Here is a 27,444-nt window from a genome sequence, read left to right as displayed (position 1 = left end):
AATTACAGCTTTGGCCATATAGGCTAAATTCTTCATGGGTTAATACAGTGATTAATATATATTTCCATAGCGCCTGGCTCAAAAAAAGACAAGAGAAATAGCAATGATGATACAATGTTTGTACTGTATTAATTTCAATGTATCACTTAAAGAAAAATGAAAAGGGACATGAAAATAGCCATTTTTCGGGTTCTGAGCAGCAGCCTTTATTGCCAAATGAACTGGATGTTTTTCCTTAAGCAACCAGCTGTGAAGAGTATAGCTCTGAACATAACAAGGTTTGTGAAAATTTAGTTTTGGAATTAAACACTATTCTTGGTCTGCACCTGTAGCCAAAGCAACAATTCACCTGTAGTGTTAAAATTTAATTGACCAATTAAATTTATCTTTAAGCCTTCAACCAAGACTTTACTTTAAAACAATTTTCTTGTTTAGACAGATGTATCTGTTTAGGATGATTACACTTCCTTTGTACTTTCCAATAAGTATTCAATTTACTCTCATGAGGACTTTTTTTAAGGGTTTTCACTTATCCTGGCGAAAACTCATATCTGGTAAATAATTACCGTAAGTTTAATTTTTAACAACAAAGCAAGGATTAAATAATAGCTGCCTAAGCAGCTGTGAAGATGTCATGTGTTATGCTCTCAATTGTGAAATCATGCGGCTCAGCAACTAGAGTTATAATTAACCACATCCTTTCTCCCCCTCCTCCCATAGCTTATCACTTAGTGGTTCTAAAGTAACACTGTGCAATTTAGAAACTAGATGGGATGGGTTATTATGCTGCCTGTCAGTCTACTCACATTTCATACCCTGTAGTACAAGAGACAGCTGCATGGGAAATAAGAGAATAAGAGAAATTAATAAGAGAAATTGTTAAATGCCATCTTTTTAACTGTACTTCTCTGTTTTCAATCACCCATTTCAGAAATGGTTCTTTCATGAAAAAATGGTTCATTGGGATATAGTTATACATGTTGCATGGAACATGTGAGTTGCAAAAAGATGTAAGACTGATGTCCAGAATTAAGAATATATTTGTAATTTCAAGATCATACTTAAGTTCCTTAGATCTTCCAGGATTGTTTTTGAATAAGAGGACTGTGCCTTCTGAATCTGGTCATGACCATCTTCAAAAATCCTTTTTGTAAAAACAAAGGCACAGGGGTTTTTTAATCTCAAAGTAGATATGTGGACACCATAGTAGTAGTGCAATGTTCACCTCGGCTACAAATAATCCTTTGTTTTTATGCCACAAGCATGGAGGGAGGCACTTGATCTAAGGCAGTATGCAACATGACCACAAAGCTTATGTATTTTGGGTGGCAAAGTAAAGAACAGTTCTCTTGTAACCTCAATTTTGTCTATATGTTGAAGCAGGAACAGGAGAAAATTCTGCCCAGTAAAATTAGTTGGTAGCTGTTGTCTGCATTTGAACATCTTCTTGTATTTTTTTCAGGGCATCAGCCATCAAATTACAAGCTTTCTTGTGCTTCTGCCAATGCTGCACCTGACATTCTCTGCAAAAGGTAGAGACATAAAGCCAAATTAACAACAATAATCATGAGATTGGCAGTAAGTATGGAATACAGATACTAACATATCAGTATAAGCTACATAATTAAGCTATTTTGGATGGCAACAAGAGAGGTGGGTAAGAAGAGAGTGAATGTAGCAGAGTGGATTTGATCCATGTTTTACATAAAACTATTGCCACCTCCTACTGCTACTGTGTGGGTATCCTCCAATGAAGCTTAACAGCCTGCATGGAGAGGCATCATTGGCTGTGAAGCAATAATCCCTCTCTATATACTGTAATCTTTTGTGGGAGAATCTACTCTAAGTTGTGAATGATTTTAGGCATTCAAAGTTGCCACTTGTAAAAGTAATCAAAACTATAGATTCTACCAGAATTGTTAAAAGAATAACCAACTGTATAATCTAGAGAAGGTAATATTGAAAAGTATTGTTCCTTCAGCTCACTTCTAAGGCCAAGCTATTGCAAGATAAGAAGTTGCTATTTTAATTTTGGAGCTCTGATTTAATGGTAGCATTTCACATTGTGTGTTTTTGTCTAACAAAAGGTACACAAAGGAAAATGTAAAGCCTCATGCTTTCCAAATTTTTTGTTAATTCAGATGAGTTGCTGACAAAGAGATAGTAAGAATGTAGCTGAATCACTTAGGCAAATGTATTTGGATTTCTCTGATCATCTGGAATCTACTGAGCCATCCAGAGATTATGCTTGGCATCATGAATGTATCTCTGGGCTTATTCTCTACAGCTACTTGTTAATATATAGACCTCAAAATACCTAATGCTGCTTTTACATGTGGCATAAGGGCATATCTATTTATTTTTTTATTTTAAAATACCTCTCATTCTTAAGATTTTGGGTTAACTATCAAAAATTCTTCATGTTTTAAAACAAAATTCACCAAATCTGGGATGGAGAAAGCATAACCCTTCAGTTTTTGGACTATAGCTCCCAGCAGTACTCACCAGTAGGTATGCTAGCTAGGACTGATAGGAGCTGCAATCCAGACTGCACTTCATGCACTGAACCATCCTTTTGACCTGGTGCCCTCCAAACATTTTGGACTATGACTCTAATCACCTGGTTAATGATAAGGGTTGACAGAATCTGTAGTCGTTTGGACAGTGCAATGCTATAGTGGGCCACGGTAAAATGACATCAACCAAAACTGCAACAGCAGTTGAAATATTTAAAATATTTAGAAAAATATCAAAACAAAGGGCAAAACCCTGTTGCATAACTTAATGCCCAGCACAACTTGAATCTGACACCAGAAATATTTTATTTATGCTGTTGTCCACATTTTAGAGTCTCAGGCTCTTTTGGGCTCCCTTTTGCCTTGGAAAAGCCTTTGGAAACTTTGGGTGGGAGACTTCAAAGGTTAAAAAAATGCAGCTGGAGTGCTACCAGCGAGATTGGGACTGCTACTATGGACTCAGCAGTAATCTTTGACTTTTAAAAACTCCCTCCTCACAATCCTGTGGCTCTCAAAGACTTACCCAGGGCAAAGGAAACCCTCAGGACCCTTGGAAATCTAAAACTACGAGATAGGAAGCTTTTTTAAAGCATAAATTAAATGTTTTTGGTGCCTGTTCTGAGTTGTGCCAGATGCAAAGTTATACAACAGAATTTTGTCCAGTAAGTTTGAAACAACTTATTGACTGAAACCCAGTAGTGAGATGTCAAACAGCATTTAGATTAGAACCTAGGCTTCAAATTACTATATTTTCCCATGTATAAGACAATACTTTTGTCTAAAATTTTTAGACTAAAAATTGAGGGTTATCTTATACATGGAGGTAAACTGAGGAGAGAACAAAAAAAGTGGAGGGGGAAGGGATCAAAGTGATCCTGCCGCGCTTTGATTGCTGCTTTCCCCCTCCACTTGCTAAGCCCCATGGTGTTTAGCAAAAGGAGGGGGAAAGCAGCAGTCAAAGGGCTGCAGGATCACTTTGAATGCTGCTTTCCCCTCCCTTTGCTAAGTCCCAGGCTTGGGAAGTGACGGGGAAAGCAGCAATCAAATTTTCTAATTTGGGGTTAGAAAAGTGGAGGTTGTCTTATACATTGGGGCATCTTAATAAATAGAAAAATATGGTAGTGGCTTCTGATTTTGTGAGTAGTTTTGAAGCTGTCACCAACAGATCAACTCATATGTTAGGTGTGCTTACCGTCTACAATACCACTCATTCCTACAACGGGAACAGCGTTTTGCTGCTTGAGAACCACACATCCCACACCTAGGCTTGTCTGGGATCAGGGCTTCCATTACATCTAGGTTGTATGTTTTAGCCCATCTGGTTTAAGATAAAAAGCAATTTTCAGCAAGATTCACAAGAGACAATTCCAATAATTACTCAATATTTACAATCTAAACCAGGGTGGAACTTCCAAATTTCAGATTGATATTGTATTCAGTAGAATACTAAGTGCTGTTAAAAGGACTCATGACTCTTTTAGTGGAGTGTGATTCTTATTTTGAATCTTGAGTTCCAACAGTGGAGTGCTGAAAATTTGAAATGGCGAATGGGAAACTTTCAGTTCATTTAAATTAACTATTTTCAACATGAGATCTACTTCACACTGGGGTGACCTTACACAACAGGATTTTGCCCAGTGTCATATAACTTATACCAGTGTGTGCTGTGTACAGTTGGCTAGATAGCTCACTGAGTTGGCATGCTTGAGGCCAGGAGTTCAATTCCCCAATATGCCTTGTAAAATAATAAATAGCCTATTTGGCTTGGGCAAGATACATGGTCTCAGAGTGCCACCAGAAGAAGATGCTGTAATGGTAAACAATTTTTGAGTACAGTACTTTATACCTAGAAAACTTAAGAAGTGTTATAATAAGTCAGAATCAATTTGATGACATGCAATTACTATTAATTCATGTTGTATATACAAAGAGCTCACATTGTTAAAAAACCCTCTTTCCAGAGTTTTTTTACACCTAGAATTCTGGACTAGAATATCTGAGTGGGTGCGTGGCTGGGGAGCCAGAAGTTAGGAGTTTGATTCTTGACTGTGCTTTCAGGAAGAAGGTCAGCCTATGTGGTCTTGGGCAAACTACACAGTCCTAAAGCATCCCCATATACCTAAAAAACCCTGGAACAGGCTGCCATAAATCAGAAACAACTTGATAGTATGCAATTATGTTATTCAGAAAGACTGGCAAACTAGGTAATTAGTTCAGCATGAAAGTGTTGAGAAGTGACAGAAGCAACTTCAGATATTTTGAAGGACCATTTTCTTATTTGGAGAAGCTCCCTTGTTATGGATACTGAAGTGATACTGAAGACAATTTTAAAAAAAGAAAACTAGAATTTGTTCCTAGAAAAACAGTCTTTGGAATTGTCTTCTGCCAGGTAAGTGGAAGCTATGGAGCAAAAACTCAAAAAAGAAGGCAAGACAAACTATGGAACAGCTGTGACAGGGAATCCAATTCCTTTGCCAGAGAAGCTCTATGTACCGTAATTGCCCATGAATAATCAAAAGACTCTTCCAGGACTGGCCATTCTTGCATTTCTTTCCTTTGGTACTGCACAGCTTAATTTCTTGCTTGGCATCTAAGACTTATAGCAAGTTTATGTCCGTCCATCTGTCCGTCCGTCCGTCCCTCCCGCCCTCCCTCCATCTCTCTGTCTGTCTGTCTGTCTGTCTATCTATCTAGTTCTTACACATTTATACCACTTGATTAGTGCAAAACACTATTCTAGGCAGTTAACAATCAAGTAAGATCAAAGCAACAATAGAACAATATATTAAGCAACAACAATGATAGCAGAGAAAGCAGTAATAAAAACAGGTCATATCAAATCATCATAAGACAAACCAGCCAAGGATATCAACCCATAATTAGATGGGCATAACAAGTATAGTTTCATGTGAGGAATGACATGATTTCTATTTCATTTTGTGAGGAATGACATGATTTCTATTTTTTGCTAGACTGCTTTCTGCATAGCTTTATCTCTAAATAAAACTAATTCTCTTTGTATGACAAGATCTAAGACTATAATTAGATTTTATTACAAAAAGTCATTTTTCATTGGTGGGCTCTTAAGCATAGCTGAACTCAGAAAGGTTGTTTCCTTCTTTCTTCCTTCCTTCCTTTTAACTGTGAGAGCTTCAAATAAATTCTGTGCATTTAATGGCTGGCAGTAAAGTCTATCTACCACAAAATCTTTCATATGGTAGGGAGGGAAGCATAGGGAAGTCCTACCTGCGTGCCTGGCCTTTGAGCTCCTCCTCTGAAGGACTAAACATATTGTTTACCTGGTGCTTAGCAATTGCTTGCCATTTTCCAGAATTTTCTCTGATTATTTGATCCCGAATCACAGGAATCTGTCAAGACAGAAACAGAATAAAAAGTGCATTTATCTCAAGCAAGGGATTCAAGAACAGTAATAATTCCTAGAGTGCAGCAGAATAGCATCACATCTGGAGATAATAAACGTAAACTGACATCAAAGAAAAAAGCAGGATGTTGTCTGTGTCTAAGTGATGAAAGGAAAAGGCTAAGGATATACAGTATTTGAACAGGGAGTTATCTGAAGGAACATTGAACAGATTTATTTACTACTGGACAGAAGCCAAGCAAAAGAAATTTCTGTATTAACTATTTAAGATGTCAAAGTGTCTTTCTTCTAGGCCAGGTTTGGGGAACTCTGGCTCTCCAGATGTTCCTGTTAATCAGGTCCTACTTTTAGTTTACAAGGGTACACTGGACAGAAAGCATCTAGACATGTGAACTGGTCTGTCTTACTGATATGTGGCCTATGGATTGGACTACCGACCATTGCAATGGCCTGCCTGCTGAACGGCATTGAGGAAATCGTTGGTTTATTTCATACACAGCACAGCTGACTGTTTCTTGCTGGCAAAAAGGGCTGAGGATTCCTCCCAGTCTGGACTTTTGCATGATGGAATGAGCAAAAAGACAGATACATAACTGATCTGGCAACAAGGCTCTGACTGAGCTGGAAGACAATGGAACAGTATGGACAGGTTACAAAGTTGAATACTTTCTATGGCTCTAGGCCCAGGTTGTAGTCTCATAAGATGCTACAATCATGTGATATGTCTCAGAAAAAAAAGGATGATTTATTTTCTGGAAATAAAGAATGGTGATACAATGCACTTTTTCTTCCAACCTGCCATCTACCTATATCAAACTGAATTTTAAGGGACTCAGAGTCACATTCATTCATGTCCCACTCCCACCATCATTCATTATAGACTGTGCTAGTTGGTGGAGGTGAAGTTCAGCAAGAGAGGATGCTGTTCAAATGAACTTAAATTCTGCTTGTGCTTTTTTTAAAACTTGCTACATTCTTTCCCCCCATCAGACATCTGCTTTACCCCTAGGCCATTGTTAGCATGCAGCCTCACATCTCAAATGGGAAGAAATGAAAAGTTTTGAAGCTTTCTTAACACTGAGCCTGTACACCTTCTATTGTGCAAAAAGAATTTTACTTCTGGTGAAGTTGCTGACTCAGGATACACCATTAGTGGTATGGGGTGGGGATACAAGAGATTTCACTTATGGACAGGTTTATGGATGAAAGAACAACGGCTATCTCTCCCACCCCCATCATTCAGGCTATTCTACTAATCAAGCAACTGCATAATCCTTCTATGTACCAAACATTGACATTTTTTGTGTAGAAATGTATTGGTGGCTGATTCAATAACTTATTACATGAACAACTGATTATTAACATTATTTCTTGTAAATTGATCAGATTCAGGTATTTGATAGGCAGTCCATGGGATATTTGTACCTTTTTATGTTTCCCCTCAAATACAGACCTTACTGGGATTTCTCCTGCCATTTGGGTGATATTGCCCTTTATCTTGATATGTACAGGGAGAAAGAGGATTTGGTGATGGATTTCCCACATCTTTTTTTGTTGTCCCTCTTCAACTCTCTGGAGTTTTTTGTGCCATTTAATTATGCTTTTGTACCCAGACTTAAGTGTTTTGTAACCCCCTCCTTTTTTTGTTTGAAAACAAACCTAGTATCTGCATTCGAAAGCAGAGTATTGATGGTTTTATTCTACGGCACTTCCTGAATGTTTAAACAGAGACAGAAAAAAATAGAGTGGGGTCTCGACTTACGAATGGCTCGACATACGAACGTTTCGACTTATGAACCGCTCTCATAGGAACATATGGACTCGACTTACGAACTTAGATTCGAGTTACGAACTCTTTTTCCCCCCTTTTTTTAAAGCTAAGTCATCTTAGGTTAGAAGGAAAAAAGAAAAAATAGTGGCAGAAGGCGGAATAGCAGCTTCCCATTAGTTTCTATGGACGAAAAGAGCAGATACGGATTAAATGGTTTTCAATGCATTCCTATGGGAAATGCAGATTCGACTTAAGAACTTTTCGACCTGAGAACTGCCTTCCAATACGGATTAAGTTCGTAAGTCGAGACCCCACTGTAACCAAAGGATGGTGGTGCAGGGGAGATGTGAGATGTCAGAGGAGGAGATGCTGCAATAATTGGTGTATTCCAGCTGGGAGCAACTGGGACTGGGTTCAAGTTTGTCTTGCCATTAGAAAGAAAAAACAACCAAATATTAGCTAGCAATGGATGAAAGGGAACCTCTGGTGGGGAATGATGGTGGTGGCATGGAATCCATTCCCGCCCCCACACACCCGCTCTCAACTGGATTTCAGTTTTAAAGCATTTCAGTTCAATACACCTGGAGAGTGCCATGCTGGAGAAGGCATGGCATGTCTGGGGCCTGGCAAGACTATGGAACCTTCACTGCAGAGCTGCCCACTTGCCACCCTCCCTGTGCCTCTTCCCCCTTCCTTGGAATTGGAGCTCCAAACATTGAGAGGAAGGGGCGTAGATCACCCCATGGGGCTGGGAAGCAGGGGGTTATATTTTTCTCTCTGACCCCTGTTTGAGCTCTTCAGCCTATCACCTTCGTTACATACAGTACTGGTATATTTCAACAACTTGCAAGGCAAAGGAGTGTAAAAGAAGAAGGAAAAGCTGCCTCTGTGTGTTCTGTCTGGAACAGCTCAACATATTCTTGTTATAATATTTGCCAACGGTGCACATTTTTCAAGTGGCAATTTTTGCATAGCCAAAGTGACACTATTAACATACCATAGGGTGTAAAAGTGAAACATGTTTCTTGGGCACAGAACATGCAGTCTCTGTTGGGGCAATAAAATTTAAGACAGCAGAAATACAATGGAGCATGGCACTCTGAACAGGAAAGCTCCAGAAATGCTCTTCTATGTCTAACTTGTAATTATATATTTACAGTACAGTTTGCAGCATTCAGGCTTTCAACAAAGAAAATGCTTGACTACTGTGTAAGTCAACATTCTGAAACTAGTCGCAAATACTGTAATATTCAGAGAATGAAAAGTCTGTCCTGAACTATGGATCTAGTATGTCTCAACATATGCCACACAGCTGAAAGTATTCCAAAAATAGAACCTCTGATTTGTCCATTTTCTGAAAAGAAACACCCAGTGAAGACCTTCCAAATGTGAGAGAAAATTTTGGCAAAGGGTGCTGAATTTTTATTCAAGAAAAGTCGCTGTTCAAAAGAGCTGATGCCAAATAAAAATAGCAGTGCAGAGACTGAGCATGAAGGACTTCTCTGTGGAAAGCAAGAAATGGAAAAAGGCTTTTTCATAATTGCTTGGCATGCAGACAGTGGTGAGTTCATAGCTTGTTGGGAGGTTTGCTGTACCAGAGTGTACACAGTGTAGCTGCAGTTTCCCTCCACTAGACTCTCAAGAGTGCTGAATCTCAGGTACTGTTACTAGTGTAAACTAAAATCAGAACTCTTTCAGCATTAAGAATTCAAGTACAAACACGCTAGATCCAGCAAGGTGGGTGCACACAGTACACTTTTATATTACTGAATTAAATTCTGTTAGGAAGAGGTCCATATTGCTCTCTTGTTGTCATAAATGAAACTTTAACTCCTAATAATCTAATCTCAGGATTCTCTGAATATATCTTGTTGTTGTTTCTGCTCATAGATAGGCCCATCTGTGTGCTACAAAACATCTCTGAATTCTGTTCAAACAACTAAAAGCAAACAGTGTTAAGTGGTACAATATCTTTTCTTTTTTAAAAGAATGTAAACCGTCTACCAATGCAGGAACTTGAAATCAACTGCAGCAGCTTTGGGCAACCCAAATCTTTCACTATACTGACTTGATACAGTTTATTCTCTTGTCAAGACAGGGTTCTAGACATTTGCAGCAGAATGTTTCATAAACCATTCCAAATCTATGTATATAGCAATCTGATTTTTAAAACACTACAAAGAGTGAATTTCCTGATTGTTATATTATTTATCACAGAGGTCATATTGGCTGGCTCATCAGACTTGAAGCTTGGATTTCATTCTGATAGACTTTCTGCAGTATGAAGAAAAACTCTGCAGCTGGGGAAGGGAGGCTCTCAAGAAAAGCACAACAGCTGCAAATACAGTATTATTGTAATATTAAAAGATTATTTTGTATGAGAGAGTAGACTGATTTCAGTCCTGCATAGTCTGTTTTGTTTTGTTTTTATTTGAATCCCCATAGGTAATTTAACATGTTTAAAATATCAGGAGCAAGAGTGCACACTCAGGGTCTTTAAACAGCTAAGCCATAACTAATCTTAAACAATCCTGAACATATACTCTTGCTTTAAGGGTGTAAATACTTTGTTGGATCATGCAAATGCCGGCTTGCTTCAGCAGTTTTTGTAAAACCTTCAGCAACCAACAGGCATCAGGTAGTACATCAAATATGTCTAGTGACCCGGAATGAATCTTCTGCCTTCCTCTGTTGTATGAGATTCTGAGAAAGCTTTTACACAGATCCAAATGCTCCAGGTAATTTGCTCATGGAAAGCCAGATACCAAGCTGTCAGTGTGGCGAAAACGTTTACGCTTTTGAGTTTTTATTAGAAGCCTAATAAACCATAACCTTGTTGAAGTTTAGCAGGTCTGGGTTCAGTCAGTGTTTAGAAGACTATCAGGGACCTTTGATATATTCCCTTGAGTTCCACAATGGAAGGAAAAGGTATTGATGTAAATAATACAATATAATACTAATACAAATTTGTGACAGAGCTCTTGTGCTACAAATTCAAGGTTAATGTCTGGTAATATGTACTACCTATGTTTTTGGATGATAATATTATGCTGCCTAAGTGAAACAGGGCATATTTCCCTCTTTAGGTAAGAATTGGAATTGTAAGAATCCATGCAGTTAAAAAAACAAAGTGAAGGAAAAAAGAGGAAGAGGAACAGTATGGGCAGTAAATAAAGAGTGGTGTTGCATATACCTGCTCTAATATGAGGTCTTTCTTGGGTGGAGCGGGATCTGCCACAGCAAGATGGCTCAGGAACCTCTGCAGCTCCAAAAGATTGGGGAACTGATCAATGAGGACATCAGTCAGAAAGGCACGGAGCTAAATTCAGTGACAACAATAAAAAGTTACTCATATTAAAAATAAAACAGTCCAAGAAAGTATGCAGCTTTATGTTTTTTTTCTTTTAGATCTAACCTATATTTAAGCAAAATAATGAAGTTGGCATTAGCCAATCTCTACTGCTTAACAAAAACTCTGAAAACAGCTGTATAACATTTAGAATGCTAAGGAGGCCATCAGTTGAGAGTGTTGTAGGAAACCTGTAGTCATGTATTTTCTCAGCACAAAAGGCAGACTTGCACAAGCAATCCTTCAACTCTCATTTTAAGTTGAAAGACTTTAGGCAAGAGAATTCCCTCTTTTTTACATCAGTGAAAACTAGCCGTATCCTCCAGTCCAGTCTCACTTCTTATCTGGAGTAAAAATCAACTTTATTCTCTGGCCACTTCAATATTTGCAAACATTAATCACAGGCAGTTGGTTAGTTTTTAACTTTTCAGCATGGTTTCAGTGTTTTTCCCATGTAAATTTTATGTTTTCCATTTGTTCATTTTCTTGCATTAGTTTTAGGCTTTTTAGTGCTGAATTTAAATCTATTTGTATTATTGTTGTTATTGTTCTGTTTTAAATTTTATTTTACACCGAGAGAACTTATTTTATGATGAGACTAACAAAACTAAATAAATTTATTAATCCATTATATTTAAGCCAATTTCCTTTGTCTTTGAGATATGAAGAAATTAAAAATACAATAAACAAAAGACTTTAAATATTCAATGTTCTCTGTTTAGTAACATAGCAGAACAAAACACCCTTTCCCAAAATATCAAAATACCTTAGATATAGTTGGACAAATACACATTGCTCACCATTGACTAATCATTGACTTAATTGTCCTACTAATTTTCCAAATTATGGCTTGCAACCCTATATTATTTACAGATATATCGTCTTATCTGATGCAGTTTTGTTTATTCCCAATCCTGGTTACTGATCTATTTTTAAAACTAGAATACTATACCCTATTAAGCTAAATTAAATGTGAGAAGAAGTATATATATAGTCTGCAAATTGTGTAATACCATACCTTCAGGATCTGATTTTTGTTGAAGTTGTTGAAGTTGTACTTGCGTTGGCATTCTGAGCTCAAGAGCAGGTTGTACAGAGCAATCCACACCTGCCCATCCAATTTAGTCATCTTCACATGGTCTTCAGGGGGCACCTCGTACCATGTACCATTCTCAAATGTCTTCAGCTTCCCTGTAGGGTAGGGGTGCAGTGGGGACAGTCCACACCAATACAGGAAGATATACATTGTTACAAGAGATAACTTAACCATGATGAATATAGATCAAGTAAGTCAAGTCTCTGGCCTAAGAAAAAAGAAATTTTGCATATACAAATGTGATAAATACCTTTTATGCTTTTAATTGTAATTTATTGTATTATATTTGCTTTTATTGCACTTTGATATTTGATTTACACCCCAATTGTATTATTATTATTATTATTTTGTATATGTATTATTCTGTTGTTTGTTTATCTGTTGTAAACCGCCGGAGTGGCCCTGGCTGCCAGATAGATGGACAATATATAAATCAAACAAATAATAATGAATAATAAAATAATAATGACTGCCCATTCCATGAGAAACAGAGAATATCAATATTGTCTGACTTGCCCATTTACTTATGGCCAGATTGCTTCCATCCTGATCATTTATGAAGTCCTTTGGGGTCTTAATGATAACATAATATGGTTCTGGTTCTGTAGCTTTTAGGTGGCAAGAGGCCTCCCTTCGGGGCCTCCCTTTGACAGAACTGAAGCTCCATAACTATTTCTGGTCAGTGATTCTTTTACTGTTCCCCCTCCAGGTCAGAACAGAATATCTGCATAGCACCACATAGCATATTAATGAATTCTGAGAAAGTTTCTATTCTAGGTGTGAATCTTTAGGAAGAGCCACAGAAAGGATACAATCAATACAACAGAATATGACTATAATTTTTTTTTCAAGGTACATTAACATAAGATCATTCGTTATGTTTTAACTTTAGATTGCATCTAAACAAGTACAAATTCTACTGTATTTCATGCTGTAGTATACCTAGACATGTTTATATACTGTATGTCTTCTACAAACATATGTCCTCCAGTCATGATGCTGGGTTACTGCCTGGCTAGCTGATTTTTAAAGCACTATCTGCTCATACATATAAATGTGAGAAATTAGGAGCACACGCCTGATCTCTTGAGTGGACTGCCATTCGTCATTCATTGCTCTGCACATCATTATTTTTCTAATCATCTTAGAACTGCAGAGCTAGAAGGGACCCTATGGCTCATCAAGCCTAGTCCATGTCAAGAAGGCACAGTGGGGAACTGAACTTCCAACCTCTGGCACCACAGCAAGAGGCCTCAACCACTAAGCAATCCAGCAGTTGATCTTTTTATATATGTAGTAGATAGGGTGTAAAAACAGGACTAAGCAGACCTTGATTCAAATTTCTATTCAGCTGTGAAAATTCATTGGGATGGTGGTTGTGGTAACAGTAAACCACCTAACACATATAAAAGTGACAAAATCCCACAACGGATGAAGGAAAAGGCCTAAAAGAGATAGCTAGAAAAGAAAGAGCGAATGACAACAGGAGTGAGGAAGCTGGAAGAAAGGGACACTCTAAAGATCATTTTTCTCTGGCCTGTGTGGGTAATCTAACCATACATATGTAATAGGAAGCAGAGCATCTATGACAGGAAAAGACTGCCTGTTTATTCAAAGACAAATTTTCCTCAAACCATGTTTAGCAAATCAGTCCATTTTGGTTCTTTTATAGGTCATGGGAAAATAATCATGGTTTTGTTTTCATGCTGATTTCTTAGGACCAAGTTCTGAGAGCAACAAAAAGCAACAAAATGAAATTCAACAGGGATAAGTGCAAAGTACTGCACCTTGGAAAAATAAACCAATTGCACAGTTACAAGATGGAGGATACCTTGCTCAGCAAAACTACGAGCGAGAAGGAATTTGGAACTGTCGTTGATCACAAGCTAAATATGAGCCAACAGTGTTATGTGGCTACAAAAAAGGCAAATGCTATTTTAGGCTGCATTAATGGAAGTATAGTTTCCAAATCCCATTAGTGGCTAGTCCCCCTCTATTCAGCACTGGTTAGGATTCATTTTGAGTATGTCCAGTTCTGGACACCACACTTCAAGATGGATGCTAACAAATTGGAACAAGTTCAGAGGAGAGTGACAAGGACGATCAGGGGTTTGGAAACCAAGTCTTATGAGAAAAGGCTGAAAGAATTGAGCATGTTCAGCCTTGAAAAAAGAAGGCTGGAGGTGGAATGATAGCACTTTTCAAATATTTGAAAGGCTGTCATACAGAGGAGGGTCAAGCTCTGTTCTCAATCATCCCAGAGTGCAGGACACACAACAATGGGCTCAAGTTAAAGGAAGCCAGATTTCAGTTGTATATCAAAAATATCCTAACAGAGCAGTACGACAGTGGAACCAGTTACCTAGGTAGCTGGTGAGTACTCCAACACTGGAGACGTTCAAGAAAAACTTGGATAATCACCTGACAGATATGCTTTGATTGTATTTCTGCACTGAGCAGGGGGTTGGACTTGATGGCCTTGTAGGCCCCTTCCAACTTCACTTTTCTATGATTCTATGAAAGATTTGCAAGCCTAGAGTGATCATATAAAATAAATAAATATGCATATGGTTTACACTGTAATCTTACACACACACACACACATTCCTCTCTCTGGCGTACACCACTATCTGCAATGAGTGGCACCCTAATCAAGAACAACTGATTAGGACAAGATGAATATTGGCTGATGCAGGCAGGCACAGTCTTTGGAAGTTGGTGGAGGAAAAAAAAGCTACACTACAAAGCCATTACTAATATCAATATGTCATATGTTCTGAACAGAGAGCTCAGTGTTTTAGGTGTATGACTGTGCAGCCAGAGGTTGGGAGTTTGATTCCCCACTGTGCCTCCTTGACAAGGAGTTGGACTCAATGATCCATGTGGTCCCTTCTAGCTCTGCAATTCTAAGTGCAGGGACATAGGGTTGGGAAATGATTTTTAATATCTCAAGTGCAAACTATCAACAAAAAAGGACCCAAACACCAGAAACCCTGATCATACCTTAACTTAAATAACAGGAAAGGTATCAACTGGAGCAAGGTAAACATCTTTAAATCATGGCAGTTTGTTCCACCAGTGTGTTGATGGAGACAGTCTGACACATAATACACACCTTCTTCACGATACTTCCATGCACAGTGTTCTACCAACTGTACTAAAAGACATGGAAAGTTGTGGGTATTCAGCATCCTTGTCACAGCACTGACTGGCAAACTGGCAAAACATATGGCAGAGAAAAAGAAGATGATAAAAATGCAAATTGTATGCAATAAAGCTATTGAAGTTCACCATACTACAATTAAAATGCAAAAAAGTGATAAAAACAAGTACAGTGGTACCTCGCAAGACGATTACCCCACAAAATGTTTTTTTTGCTAGACGTTGACTTTAACAATTCGCAGAATGGTTTTTCCAATGGGGATTTCGCTGAACGATGATTTGGTCCGTGCTTCGCAGACCGTTTTTTGCAAGACAACAATTTTTACAGCTGATTGGCAGCTTTGCAAAATGGCTTTCCTATGGGAGATCTTTGCAAAACGGGTGTTTTCGGGACCTATGCTTCGCAAGACAGCGATTTAAACAGCTGATCGGCGCTTCGCAAAATGACTTCCCTATGGGCGATTTTCGCTGGATGACGACTATTTCCCCCCATTGGAACACATTAAACGGGTTTCAATGCATTCCAATGGGGAAACGTTTTTCGCTAGACGATGTTTTCACAAGACAGCTATTTCAATGGAACAGATTAACATCGTCTAGCGAGGCACCACTGTATCTCAGTTGTAGTCATGCCAGGATGCACCTGTTGCCAATAATGAAGAAAGAATGTGCACCTGTACCCTGTTTCCCCTAAAATAAGACTTACCCTGAAAATAAGCCCTAGTATGATTTTGCAGGATGCTCGTAATATAAGCCCTACCCCAAAAATAAGCCCTAGTTAAGTGAAACCCCGCCCGCCACCACTGTGCAGCAACCAGAAGATGACATGACTGTATTTGAATACATGTAGATTGTTGTACATGAAAAAAATAAATCATTCCCTGAAAATAAGCCCTAATGCATTTTTGGAGCAAAAAATGATATAAGACCCTGTCTTATTTTCAGGGGAACACGGTAGGTAGTATAGGGAGCTGGCCAGCAAGACTCTATGCTATGCACTAAATGATTCTGACAGCCTTTAAAGCAGAAGTGGGAATACTGCAGAGGTCTGAACATCACACATGGCCATCCTTGGACATTGGAGGGCAGTACCTTTTCCTGCAAGGCGGACCTCAAATAACCATATCTTATCTGTGGGTCCCTCAAAAGATGGAAAATCTTTTGACACAAGGGGACTTTTTGAGCTGTGGACAATTTTTTTAATATTATTATTTTTTAATTGTGTCTCTCCCCTGCAGGTGACAGGAGATTTATTGGCAGGACAAGAGTTGCCTGCCCCTGTTTTAAAGTATCAGGCTAGGGAAGCAATTCTTAAAGTATCTTCTCCTGCCCTGTCATTTCATTAACCATATGAAGAACTGCTGGGTCTCTGTCCTAACAGACAGCTTAATGAACCATTCTCCCCCGCCCCCATAAATCAAAGTACAAACATACACAATGTTTTCTTCAGTGTTATTATAACTGTCAGAACTGGAGAGGCATGGACTCTAGGCAAGGCCTTGTTAGTATGTTTGATAATTTGGTTGCGGTAAAAAAAACAAACCCAAACCTATACTAATAAAGTAGAAGGGCAAGTACAGATATTTTCAATGGCTTCACAACCCTCTGTGGAACCCCAGAATGGAGCTTGAAAGCCATCAGTGGTCTGTGGGCTACAATTTGGAACCTCTGGACAAAGGACTTTAGAAAAACAACACCTTATCTTTTCCTCAAGTGCTTACCTCTGTTCTTCCATGAAAATGGAACATACCTTTCTACTTGACCAGTAATAAAACGGAACACTGAAAGAGTTTTCAATGAGATCTCAAATTCCATCATCTCGGCTTGTTTCTTTAACTCCTAAAAGTAGCAAAAGCCACATAACACAATCTTACTAATTCCTCTCCTTGTCCTTCCCTCACTGCCCATGATATATGCAGCTATGGCTTAAACCCTCTTCTGATGTTGCCAGCTACTAGTAGAGAAAAGAGAAGTTTCTAAAGTTGGTTTTTCTTCAAGCTTAAGATAAACAAAATGTAGTTCATGCCTCCAGCAGTGGTTGTGACTCTGATAGAGATGGAGCAACCTGGGAAGGCCAGTGCTGGAAGTTGCCAGGCCAAGTACAGAACCTATACAGTATTCCAGTGGTCCCCAACCTTGGGCCTCCAGATGTTACTGGACTTCAACTCCCAGAAATCCTGGCCAGCAGAGGGGGTGGTGAAGGCTTCTGGGAGTTGTAGTCCAAGAACATCTGAAGGCCCAAGGTTGGGGACCACTGCAGTATTCAATATCCAAGTGCCAGGTTAGAAAGTCAGATGCCTTTCCAAATTCTACAGCTTTATTCATCTACATTGGTTCTATCTGTAAAAATCCAAGTGTTACTGAAAATATGTAACTTTTTGAGAAGTTACAAGCATATTTTATGCCCACAGAAATCAGCCTTGCAGCTAGGAAAAACTGTAGGCACAAATACTTAAACAAAAATCCTTTCTTGCAATTTGTGAAAAGCTGCAGGTATGGTTGCCATCAGAAATTCTTACAGTTATGGGAAGATGCACATATGAAATAATCCAAAAGCAAAATTAAAGTCGTAGGAAGAATTTAAGTCAGAAAAATCTATTTCTATCATATGCTGTTACTGTGGTGCCTCAACTTATGAACTTAATTGGTTCCGGAAGATGGTTGTAACTTGAACTGGTCATAAGTCGAAGCACCATTTCCCATAGGAATGCACTGAAACATCATTAATCCATTCCGGCCAAAGAAAACAAATCTCTCTCTCTCTCTCTCTCTCTCTCTCTCTCTCTCACACACACACACACACACACACACACACACACACACACACACACACACACACACACACACACACACACACACACACACACACACACACACACACACACGCGTCACTGCAAGACTCATTGGAAACGTGATTAATCCCTTCCGGCCAAAGGGGGGGGGAAGAAAAGCAATCAAGCATGCAAGACGCATCAGAAATGCACAGAAAACAAATGGAGCAGATCGGAAGGGCAAAGAAAGCAAAGGAAAAAGCAAGGGATGGATGCAAGACCCATCGGAAATGGGGAAACCCCCCAAAAGCAACCAACCCCTCCCAAGACCCATTGGAAATGGGGGGGAAACAAAAAAACAAACAACCCCCACAAGACCCATCAGAAATGGGAAAAACACTACAAAAAGCAACCAAACCCCCCAAGACCCATCGGAAATGGGGGGGACAAAAAACCTTACCTTACCAGGCAGTCCAAAGCCTCCCTGCAAACACACACACACTCAGAAGCAGAAGGAAGCAGTCCCAAGCCTCCTCTGATCACATACTCTCTAACTGCTGGGGCGAAAGAGCTACAAGGAAGCAGCCTTGGCACCACCTACAGTTAACAATTTGAATTTCCTGCCCTTTTCCCTTGCCTTTTTGGGTTCGTAAGTGGAAGCTCTGGTCGCAAGTAGAAGCAAAATTTTGTGGCCGGAGCTGGTTGTAAGTCAAAATTGTCATAAGTAGGGACGTTCGTAAGTCGAGGCACCACTGTATCTATAAAAGTTGCAAACAAGAACTTAAATCATATTTCAATACAAAATTACAGACGCTTATAGCCTAAAAATATACAAACAAAAAACAGAGTGTATCTTTAAAACACATCAATAAAAAGAAGAAAACATTATAGCTTTGAGCAATCATTAGTCTTAGCGTATCTAGACACACATGAAAATTATTCAAGAATGAGAGTGTCATCTTGACAGTACTTCAAAGCTATAAATAGTATCCCTAGAAAGGATAACCTGGCACTTTCATTGTTTTTTCTTGGCACTAGCTAGGCCTTTTAAGATCTTTTCTTATAATCATAGGTCATGTGTTTTATTATCTGTTGAAGCTATTGTGAAGTATTTATATCTGTGAACATCTCCTTTATATTTTACTTCCTGTGACACTGAAACTTGACCATTTTTGGTTTTTAGCTCAATAAATTATATATTAGTTAGTGTGTTCGTACTTGTGGGTTTTTTTGCTTAGGATTTTCAAAAGGTTTGTGTTTTGGACTTCAACTTTATTACTATGATTAGAAAAAAAGCTTTACTAGTGCTTACAAAAGTTGTTCCATGAGCTGTCCATAATATGTATAAAATGAAATATAAATTAAAAACATGCAATTGCATTGTGGAAATACCTGATTTTTTTCATCTTGGATATCCTTAAGAAGTTTTAAAACACAATCTCCCCTCTGCCCAAAAAAGGCCATTGTGGCGTTTGTCCAGGTCATGAATATTCATATGCTATTTGCATAGACCAATGGGAGTGCTGGAGGGGTTGAGTCACAAGGTATAAGAGACTGAGCAGCAGGAGGAGTTTAGATAAGGTTTAGATAGGGTTTTGAGATGGAGAATTAGAGTGTTAGAGAGTTGAGAGAGTTTTGGAGTTTGGGTGGGAGAATGGTGGTTGAGGGTGGATAAAGAAGAATGTTTGTTTAAGAGTTAACAACATTGCTTGTTCTGTCAACATCTGTATCAATAAACAATTTCTATTTGGTTCTTTTAAAATGGCATATGACCTGGACATCTATAATTAATAATAGATATTGCTGATGAAATCAACTGGTGGCAGCTGAGGGACAAGTAGCATGAACTCCTTGATTTAGTGAAACAAACAGGGGCCACATGGAATCGTGACAGCCGTCTACAAGTGGGAGATGTACCTTTTCTCACCTGCATCGAGGAAGGCTGAGCAAGATCCTCAGGCGACAGCTTCTGTTCCATTGGTATTTTTCCACTGGCACTCTGCGCTGCTAATAAGGTCAGCTTCCTGTGGCTATAATCTATCAAATCCAGAATGCTATCCTCTGCTGACTCACAGATTTCCTGTACAATGACAGAAATGCTGACTTCTGTAGAAGATATAGAAATAATCTTCCAAAATGAAGGCAAACAACAAGATTATTAATTAATTTTTTCATATTTCACTGGATATATTGGGTTCCCCACAGTGTGTGTCTCTAGAAAAATATAGCTGTCAAGGCTGTAATCCAAATTCCCAATACATGTGTTAAATATATTCACCCAAGAGGCCTTCCTACTTTGCATGTTCTTGGCTTGGCTAATGACCTGTCTGGTTTTATTCTGTTGAGGGTTAAGATGGAGATTAGGGCACATGCAGAGAAAGACTGAATTATACTGATCCTAACCGCTTAGCCCTAGAAATTTACTGCGAGAAACTGAAAGGGACATTTTGCATAGGGGTGGAAGAAAAGCGAGAAGTTTGATGAGAGATAAATCAAAATGTTTGGGCATGAATTTTTGCTTTCGTTATAGGATCATCACAGGGTAGATGATGGCCCTCAACAGGAAGAGGCCTCTGCTTTTACAACTATCATATTTGGCACTATTGGTAAGAGTAAATGTTCCAGTCTAGTCCAAAAGTAGGAATTTTCTTATTTTTTTTTTACTCTCACAATTTCATTTCCTTCTCTTTATTTGATACTACTGCTGTCTGTAATAGCCATCTCACTGATTTACTATATTTGAGTTTGAAGACCTAAGTACGTAGTTATGTAATGAGTAACTGAGGTGACAAACCAGCTTTTAGGGGGCAGTATCTGACCCTAAAGAAAGCAGACTGCTGAAGAATTGATGCCTTTGAATTGTGGTGCTGGAGGAGGCTCTTGAGAGTCCCCTGGTCTGCAAGGAGAACAAACCTATCAATTCTAAAGGAAATCAACCCTGAGTGCTCACTGGAAGGACAGATCCTGAAGCTGAGGCTCCAGTACAAGACTCCTTGGAAAAGACCCTGATGTTAGGAAAGTGTGAAGAGGAGAAGGGGACGACAGAGGATGAGATGGCAGGACAATGTCTGTGAAGCTGCCAACATGAAATTGACCCAACTCTGGGAGGCAGTGGAAGATAGTAGGGCCTGGCGTGCTTTGGTCCATGGGGGTCACGAAGAGTCGGACACGACTAAACAATGATGATCTGACCCTCTTTGGTGGTTTCTGGGTTTGGAGTAGGCACCATTATGATTTCACAAAAGACCAGGCAAAGAACTGGCACAGAGGTACTTGCTTGTACATCAGATCAGCTGTAGTCAGGGCCATACTTCCTCAACTCAGCAGAGCAAGGGAAAATAATTCATGCCACACTGGGAAACAGCAATGGAAGTTATTGTGTGAAAACTTTTCACTATACTGTACAAAAAATTCCAACTACAAAGACATACTTGAGCTTCACTCTCTTATAACATTTGTTGAGAATCAACCTTTGACCTTAGGACTAGAGATAGGGGTATTCGTATACAAATATCCCCCCACAGGTGGAAATAATGAGGGCCCAGGCCCATGGGGCCAGACTGTGTTCACTCACCACTCCACTGCTGACGTGAGCTCGATGGAGCCTTCCTATTGTGCCGCTGTCGGCAATGGATTCGCCACTCATGGCAAGAGGCGGGATGACAAGCCTCTCTGCCAGGTCACTGAGTGGCTAATCCATTGAGGACAACGGCACAATAAGAAGGCTCCTTCGAGCTCGTGTCAGCGGCGGAATGGTGAGTGGACAGTCCAACCCCATGGGGCCAGACCCTTATTTCCACCTGTGGGGGGATATTCGTATTCATATACAAATATGAACACCCCTATCTCTATTTAGGATTAAATATGCACAATTGTATTGTGAAATCACACATAATGTAATATCAACCTGTCAACCCAATATCATATTTGTAGCCCACTGCTGATACAGGAGACCTATATGTGATATTTTTGTGGAGATTCTGTAGCATTTTTCAATATGAAGATGCAAGATGCATTTCAGCACTAAATCTTAACATATGAAGAGACACTTTAAATTCATGTTCTGGAAAAAATGGACATGATTTGCTGAATATTATCGGGAAGGGTTTCAGGTTTGTGATACAGCTTTAAATAACATTCTCTTAAACTAACAATCTGGGCTTTTTATCCCTATTCAATTCAACTACTGAGGGGTTAAATGGAATAAAGTTAATAACCAACAATTATTCCTAGGTTGTCAGAGAATTATCTTGATTCATCTGCACTGATTATTATTTTAGATTTTCATTTATAACCTTTAATTTACAGTCTGAATTTGCAACCTACCTTGTGAAAAAAGACAGTTTCCAAGAGGTTGATAACTGAAGCTTCATGACGCAACTGAGATAGACAGAATAGAATAAAACATAAAATAGATAAATACAGCTTCTTGGAGAAAAATGCATAGCCAGAATATAAGAGATGTATGTTACAAAGAAATAAGAAACAGAACCCAATTTTTGCAGGCATGAGGAATTCAGAAGTTTTTACTTCCTTTTTTTTTTTTTTTTTTTTTTTTGCTTAAACACAGATTGTTATGTAATACAATCTGTGGTTAATATTGACTAAGGCTACTTTAAAGCAAACCAACATGTATTACATACTGAAACCAAAAGGTAAATGGATTTTCAGTATTCAGAAGAACAGATACTCTCCTTCAATAACATCTAATTTGCTGACATAGTTTAAAACTCTAGTTTTCACAGCATCATTATCCGTCACAGAAACTTACTTGGCAAAGTACAGTTTATTAACTCTTAATTTTCTTAATACTGATCACTGACTGGAACAAGCTACCTAATTGAAGTAGAAGCATAATTTTGTGACATAATTTTACAGAGTACTGCATGAAAGGCATTACATAGCGCTCTATCTAAAAACTCTCCATATACTTACCACTAAGTATATGGGAAAGGTGCTTTTTGGTTTAAAATCTTCCAGCCTGCATAGAACAGGGAAGATCTTCTGCTTCCATATCTCTGTAGTGATAAGTTCTTCAATAAGTGTTGGAATCTGTAAAATCAAAAAGGCCTTCCAACTTAAATATTAAGTCTGTAAGAACAGGCTCAGAATTAAATAACATACATAGTGTGGGTCTGTGGAGGGATTTCCCTCATGGTTGCATTGACACAGATAAACAGGTCTGTTCACAAAGCAGACTGGGCTTGGAGACTCTGGACTTGTCTACACGGCTGGGCTGGAGCAAACTAAATATTTTTATTTATTTATTTATTTATTTATTTATTTATTTATTTATTTATTTATTTATTTATTTATTTATTTATTTATTTATTTATTTATTTATTTATTTATTTATTTATTTATTTATTTATTTATTTATTTATTTGATTTATATTCCGCCCATCTGGTCTGGTCGACCACTCTGGGCGGTAAATAGGGTCACTAAGAGGTCTGATTTGGTGCAATCCTCCTATATAACTGGCAAATGGACCTCAAGTGACCCTTATTTATTCTACTTTTTTGAAAGTGTATCTTAGGTATGCATATTACAAGTTAAGTATGTATAGTAGGTGTGTGTATATTTTTAAGAGAAAGGAAACATTTTTCTATTTTTTAGTATGTGATACAGTACAATTTCACCACCCTAATGGAGTCTAAAATTTTGTAAAATTTCTCTGCCCCGCTGCTAAGGACCAGAGGAAGTACAGTATTTAATTAGCTAATACCCTGAAGTGGCTCTCTTCTTAAGCCACTTTACAATATTGGTGAATTAACTGAGGAAGGCCTTTAGTTTGTTCCTCGTGATCACACACACCAGGAGCGAAACAAAACAGAGAGTTCTTTAAAACATTAAAGGCACTGACAGAGGCTGGAAAGGTGCAAGTAGGACTGCTCTCAGGGTGGGATGGTTCACCCCAGTAAGGATATCATCTGATTGCCAGCTTTAGAAGTGAACCAACCTGTCCTTGCAGAGGATCAAGCAGCAGGCTAAATGCCAATGTAGTCAGGTTCTTTGTGGCCTTCTGGATATTGCTGGACTTCAGGTATTTTGGATTACAACTTCCAGCATTCCTAACTTTAGGTGTTGCTGGCTGGGCATGATGCCAGTTGTATTCTAAAACATCTAGAGAGCACCAGTTTGGGGAAGGCTGGTATAAATGTTAAAGCAGAGAGATGTTTTCTTGAGCAACTTCATAAAAGTACCAAATAAAACTGAGTTCATCTTTATTCATGGGGACAAAAATTAATTCTTCATCATGTGCTAATGTCAGAGAGGAATGCACAGTACCTTTGCGTTGTTCACCAGAAGCTCAGTGAGAAGCTGTTCATGCCCAGCAGAAGCACTTAGTATGGCCTGCATATTCAACTTTTCAATATATTCATGTTGACGTTGCCACCTAAAAAGCAGGGTGAGAGTAGTTAGCGCGGAGATTTAAATCTTACCCCTGGTCCCACTTAATCACAAACACAGATCTACACTGGTCATCCTATCCACATATTATCACTTCTTCCACCGCTCTTTTTGAAGAGATGTCTTTCCTTTATCAGGCAACTCCTTGCTGATAGTCAGAGAGGATATTTACTGAATGTGACTCTAAGTACTGGAGGAGATCACTCTCACCTCCTTTGAAACAGGGCATCTTGTTGCTAATCAATGTTGTTGTTGTTGTGTAGTCGTGTCAGACTCTTAGACCCCATGGACCAGAGCATGCCAGGTTAATCAACACTAGCCAAAAAGGAAGGGAAAAGAGAGGTGCTGTTCCTCCTAACTGGGAGAAACAACACTGCCCCTGATTACCTGAACTGGACGTTTCTGGGCAGTGGAGGTCTTAATTTCTGTTAATTACGTCCTCAAAAAATTTGATAGCCTCTCAAAATCTCTTCCACAGTATTGCAGTAATTTTATAGGGCTCCTGTATTGCAAACTCTGTACCCTTGTCTTCTCTTTGCATAAGTCACCCGAAGGACCCAAAGGAACGCGGTTTGTAGGGCTTAAATAATAACCCTACAAGTGGTTCTTTCTGCAAGTCAGGCACAAAATCCAGCAGATGAAAAATAGGTCGCATCTCTTGTTCGGTGTCAACCGATCACACACTTGTTAAAGACCCAGGAAGGCTAGACGCACAAGAAAAATTGGGGAGGAGGGGGGTGAAACACGTAACCATCGGGGCGCGCGCGGTGGGGGGGGGGGCGCGGATTGGGTCCGTTGCTGTCGCTCCGGATTCACACGCCCTTGCAAAGGAGAACTCCCCTTGCCTCGGTCGGCTCAGCCAGGGGGCAGCCAAGGTGTCCCACCTCCCGGGGCTCCTTCCTCCTCATACCCGTGATCCCCGATATCCCGCAGTTGGAAATTCTTCAGCGACTCCACCAGGGCTTCGACTTCGCCTGGCATCAAGACGGCAGGAAACGGTTCTTCCATGGCGGCGTTGTGGAGGCCGGACGCCGTCGCTATGGAAACGAGCCGGGGAGCCTCCTGTGCGTGCGCGCCCCCTGGCGACAAGAGGCGGCAACTCCGACCGCCAGCCGATTCCCTATCATTTCCGCCCCCCCACCGGCCCCTCTGCTACAATCGGGGGAGTCATTGACGGTAAGTCATTCTCTCCAAAAAATATCGCTAAATATACTCTATCTCATTAGTTGGAGCCTCTAACCTTTGACTTCCCTTTGTAAATGAGTAAAAACGTGTACATCCAAAGATTCTGCGGTTGGAGTGCAGTTTGAAGGGACCTATGAGACGGCGCTGGATTAGCACCCTTCTTGAAGAGTTCCAGTAGTGACTCACGTGCGTGTGAGATGTTGGCTGTAAGTATTGTTTATTTAAAAAATTAGATTATGTTTTATGGATCTTATTACTTGTCCTTGTATTACTTTGTGGTAAGAGTGGTCGCATAGACCAGATGGACAGGATACAAAATAAATAAATGAATAAATGAATGAATAAATAAATAATATCTTGCTGGATCTATTTGCATTTCCATATTATATCGATAATGGCTACAATGGCATAAGGAAACAGATTCCATAAGTTTTCTTTCATCTGCACTTCAAGACTTCTTTGGCAGGGGGAAGCAACCCAAAAGTTTAATAAATGAGACAATAGTACTCACAGTCTACATACCGCTGCTTTATAAAAAAAAAAAAAACCCACAAACCTTCAAAGGACCAAGCCCTGATATGTATGAAGTATTGTAAAAGGGTTCTGGACCAAAGGTGTACCTCTGACTGAGCCTTACCTGCAGTCTCCATATTATATAACCACTTATATTTCATTGCAATCGTTTGGCTTCCCTTTTCGTTTGCTGCAGCGTTTAAATTTCTAACTGCAGAGAAAAATCAGTTTTATTTACATTAGCTTCATACAATATGTAGAGGTGGCATAATTTCTTCTTATTACTAATCATCAATCTGACACACTCAAAGTGAGACCAGCTCATTGAGAGAGCATGCTATGTACATCTCCAGATTTTTTTAATACACTATTGTTACTTTAGTCAATGAAAATAAGCTGTGTCTAAGGAAATGAGCTGTGCTTTTTTATTTGCACAATACTAGATTCCAAACACTTCATCAGAGTCTGCAGGCCTTTTGTTAGAAAAATAACACTGAAAAGGATGAATTGTAAACTTTGGAAGGAATTCAGATGGGCCATCATATCCTCAGTGCTAAAGTCAGATAAGCATACATTGGTTAGAAGAAGAAAAAGCAAAGACAGGCAAACAGACTTCTTCTCTCTCAGGGGGAAGGGCACTCACAAACTACATAGGATTTCAATCTGAAGAGCAGTAGGCTTGAGTGAGTTCTTAACTCCCCATCAGCTACCATTCTGCTTCAAATCCTCCCAAGTTGCTTTTCTCCCCTTCATAGATTCCCAAATACTGTACAGTGGTGCCTCGACTTACGTATGTCCCTACTTACGACCATTTTGAATTACGACCAGCTCCAGCTGCAAAATTTTGCTTCGACCTGCGGCCGGAGCTTTGAGTTACAACCAGGAAAAAGCAGGGGGGAAAAGGCAGGGGATTCAAATGTACTAACCGTTGGTCGGCGAAGAGGCTGCTTCTTTGTAGCTCTTTTGCCCCAACGGTTAGAGCAGGGGTCAGGGAATTTTTTTCTTTTACAGTACCCCCCCACTAAAAAAAACTTTCCCACAGAACCCCTCCCATCCAAGATCCCCTTTTATCTATTCTCCTTTCCCTTCGCATACCCTGGGGGGGTGTCTCTCAGGTCTGGCCTCCCCCCTTGCCTGCAGAACCCCCTAAAAGAGGGGAGACCCCTCCTGCTCCCCTCCCCTCCCCTCAGACCAAGCCCTGGCTTCAACTGAGGGGGCCTCATCCAGCTGGAGGGCAGGCCGGAGAACAATCTGCTTACCTGGAAGGGCGGACGGGGGGGGGGGGGA

The 27,444-nt window shown here is 39.5% G+C and overlaps 1 protein-coding gene and 1 long non-coding RNA gene across 3 annotated transcripts; one reads left to right on the top strand and one right to left on the bottom strand.

Moving 5' to 3' along the window:
* Positions 1-104: 104 nt before the first annotated feature.
* Positions 105-25,523, bottom strand: ZMYND10 (zinc finger MYND-type containing 10). 2 transcript variants are annotated; one of them, XM_020788972.3, is made up of 12 exons: positions 25,370-25,523; positions 24,337-24,445; positions 22,983-23,099; positions 22,374-22,427; positions 19,975-20,127; positions 17,027-17,115; positions 15,230-15,330; positions 12,037-12,209; positions 10,863-10,988; positions 5,763-5,884; positions 3,709-3,834; positions 105-1,523 (listed from the first exon to the last, which is right to left on the bottom strand). In XM_020788972.3, exons 1-12 carry the CDS (start codon positions 25,465-25,467, stop codon positions 1,412-1,414), a joined length of 1,380 nt encoding a protein of 459 aa, XP_020644631.3. In that variant the 5' UTR covers positions 25,468-25,523; the 3' UTR covers positions 105-1,411. The 2 variants fall into 2 exon arrangements, with proteins under 2 accessions (XP_020644631.3, XP_078241624.1); XM_078385498.1 differs by lacking the exon at positions 3,709-3,834 and having other exon boundaries at positions 1,296-1,523; positions 5,816-5,884.
* On the top strand, positions 1,461-11,049 carry LOC140704420 (uncharacterized). Its single transcript, XR_013541773.1, has 2 exons — positions 1,461-1,578; positions 10,756-11,049. It is a non-coding gene; the product is annotated as an uncharacterized LOC140704420 (long non-coding RNA).
* Positions 25,524-27,444: the final 1,921 nt, after the last annotated feature.

This window comes from Pogona vitticeps, chromosome 2, assembly GCF_051106095.1.
Source record: "Pogona vitticeps strain Pit_001003342236 chromosome 2, PviZW2.1, whole genome shotgun sequence".
NCBI lineage: Eukaryota > Metazoa > Chordata > Lepidosauria > Squamata > Agamidae > Pogona > Pogona vitticeps.
Note: the sequence above shows the minus strand (reverse complement) of the source record. Positions and strands in the feature narration are given on the sequence as shown.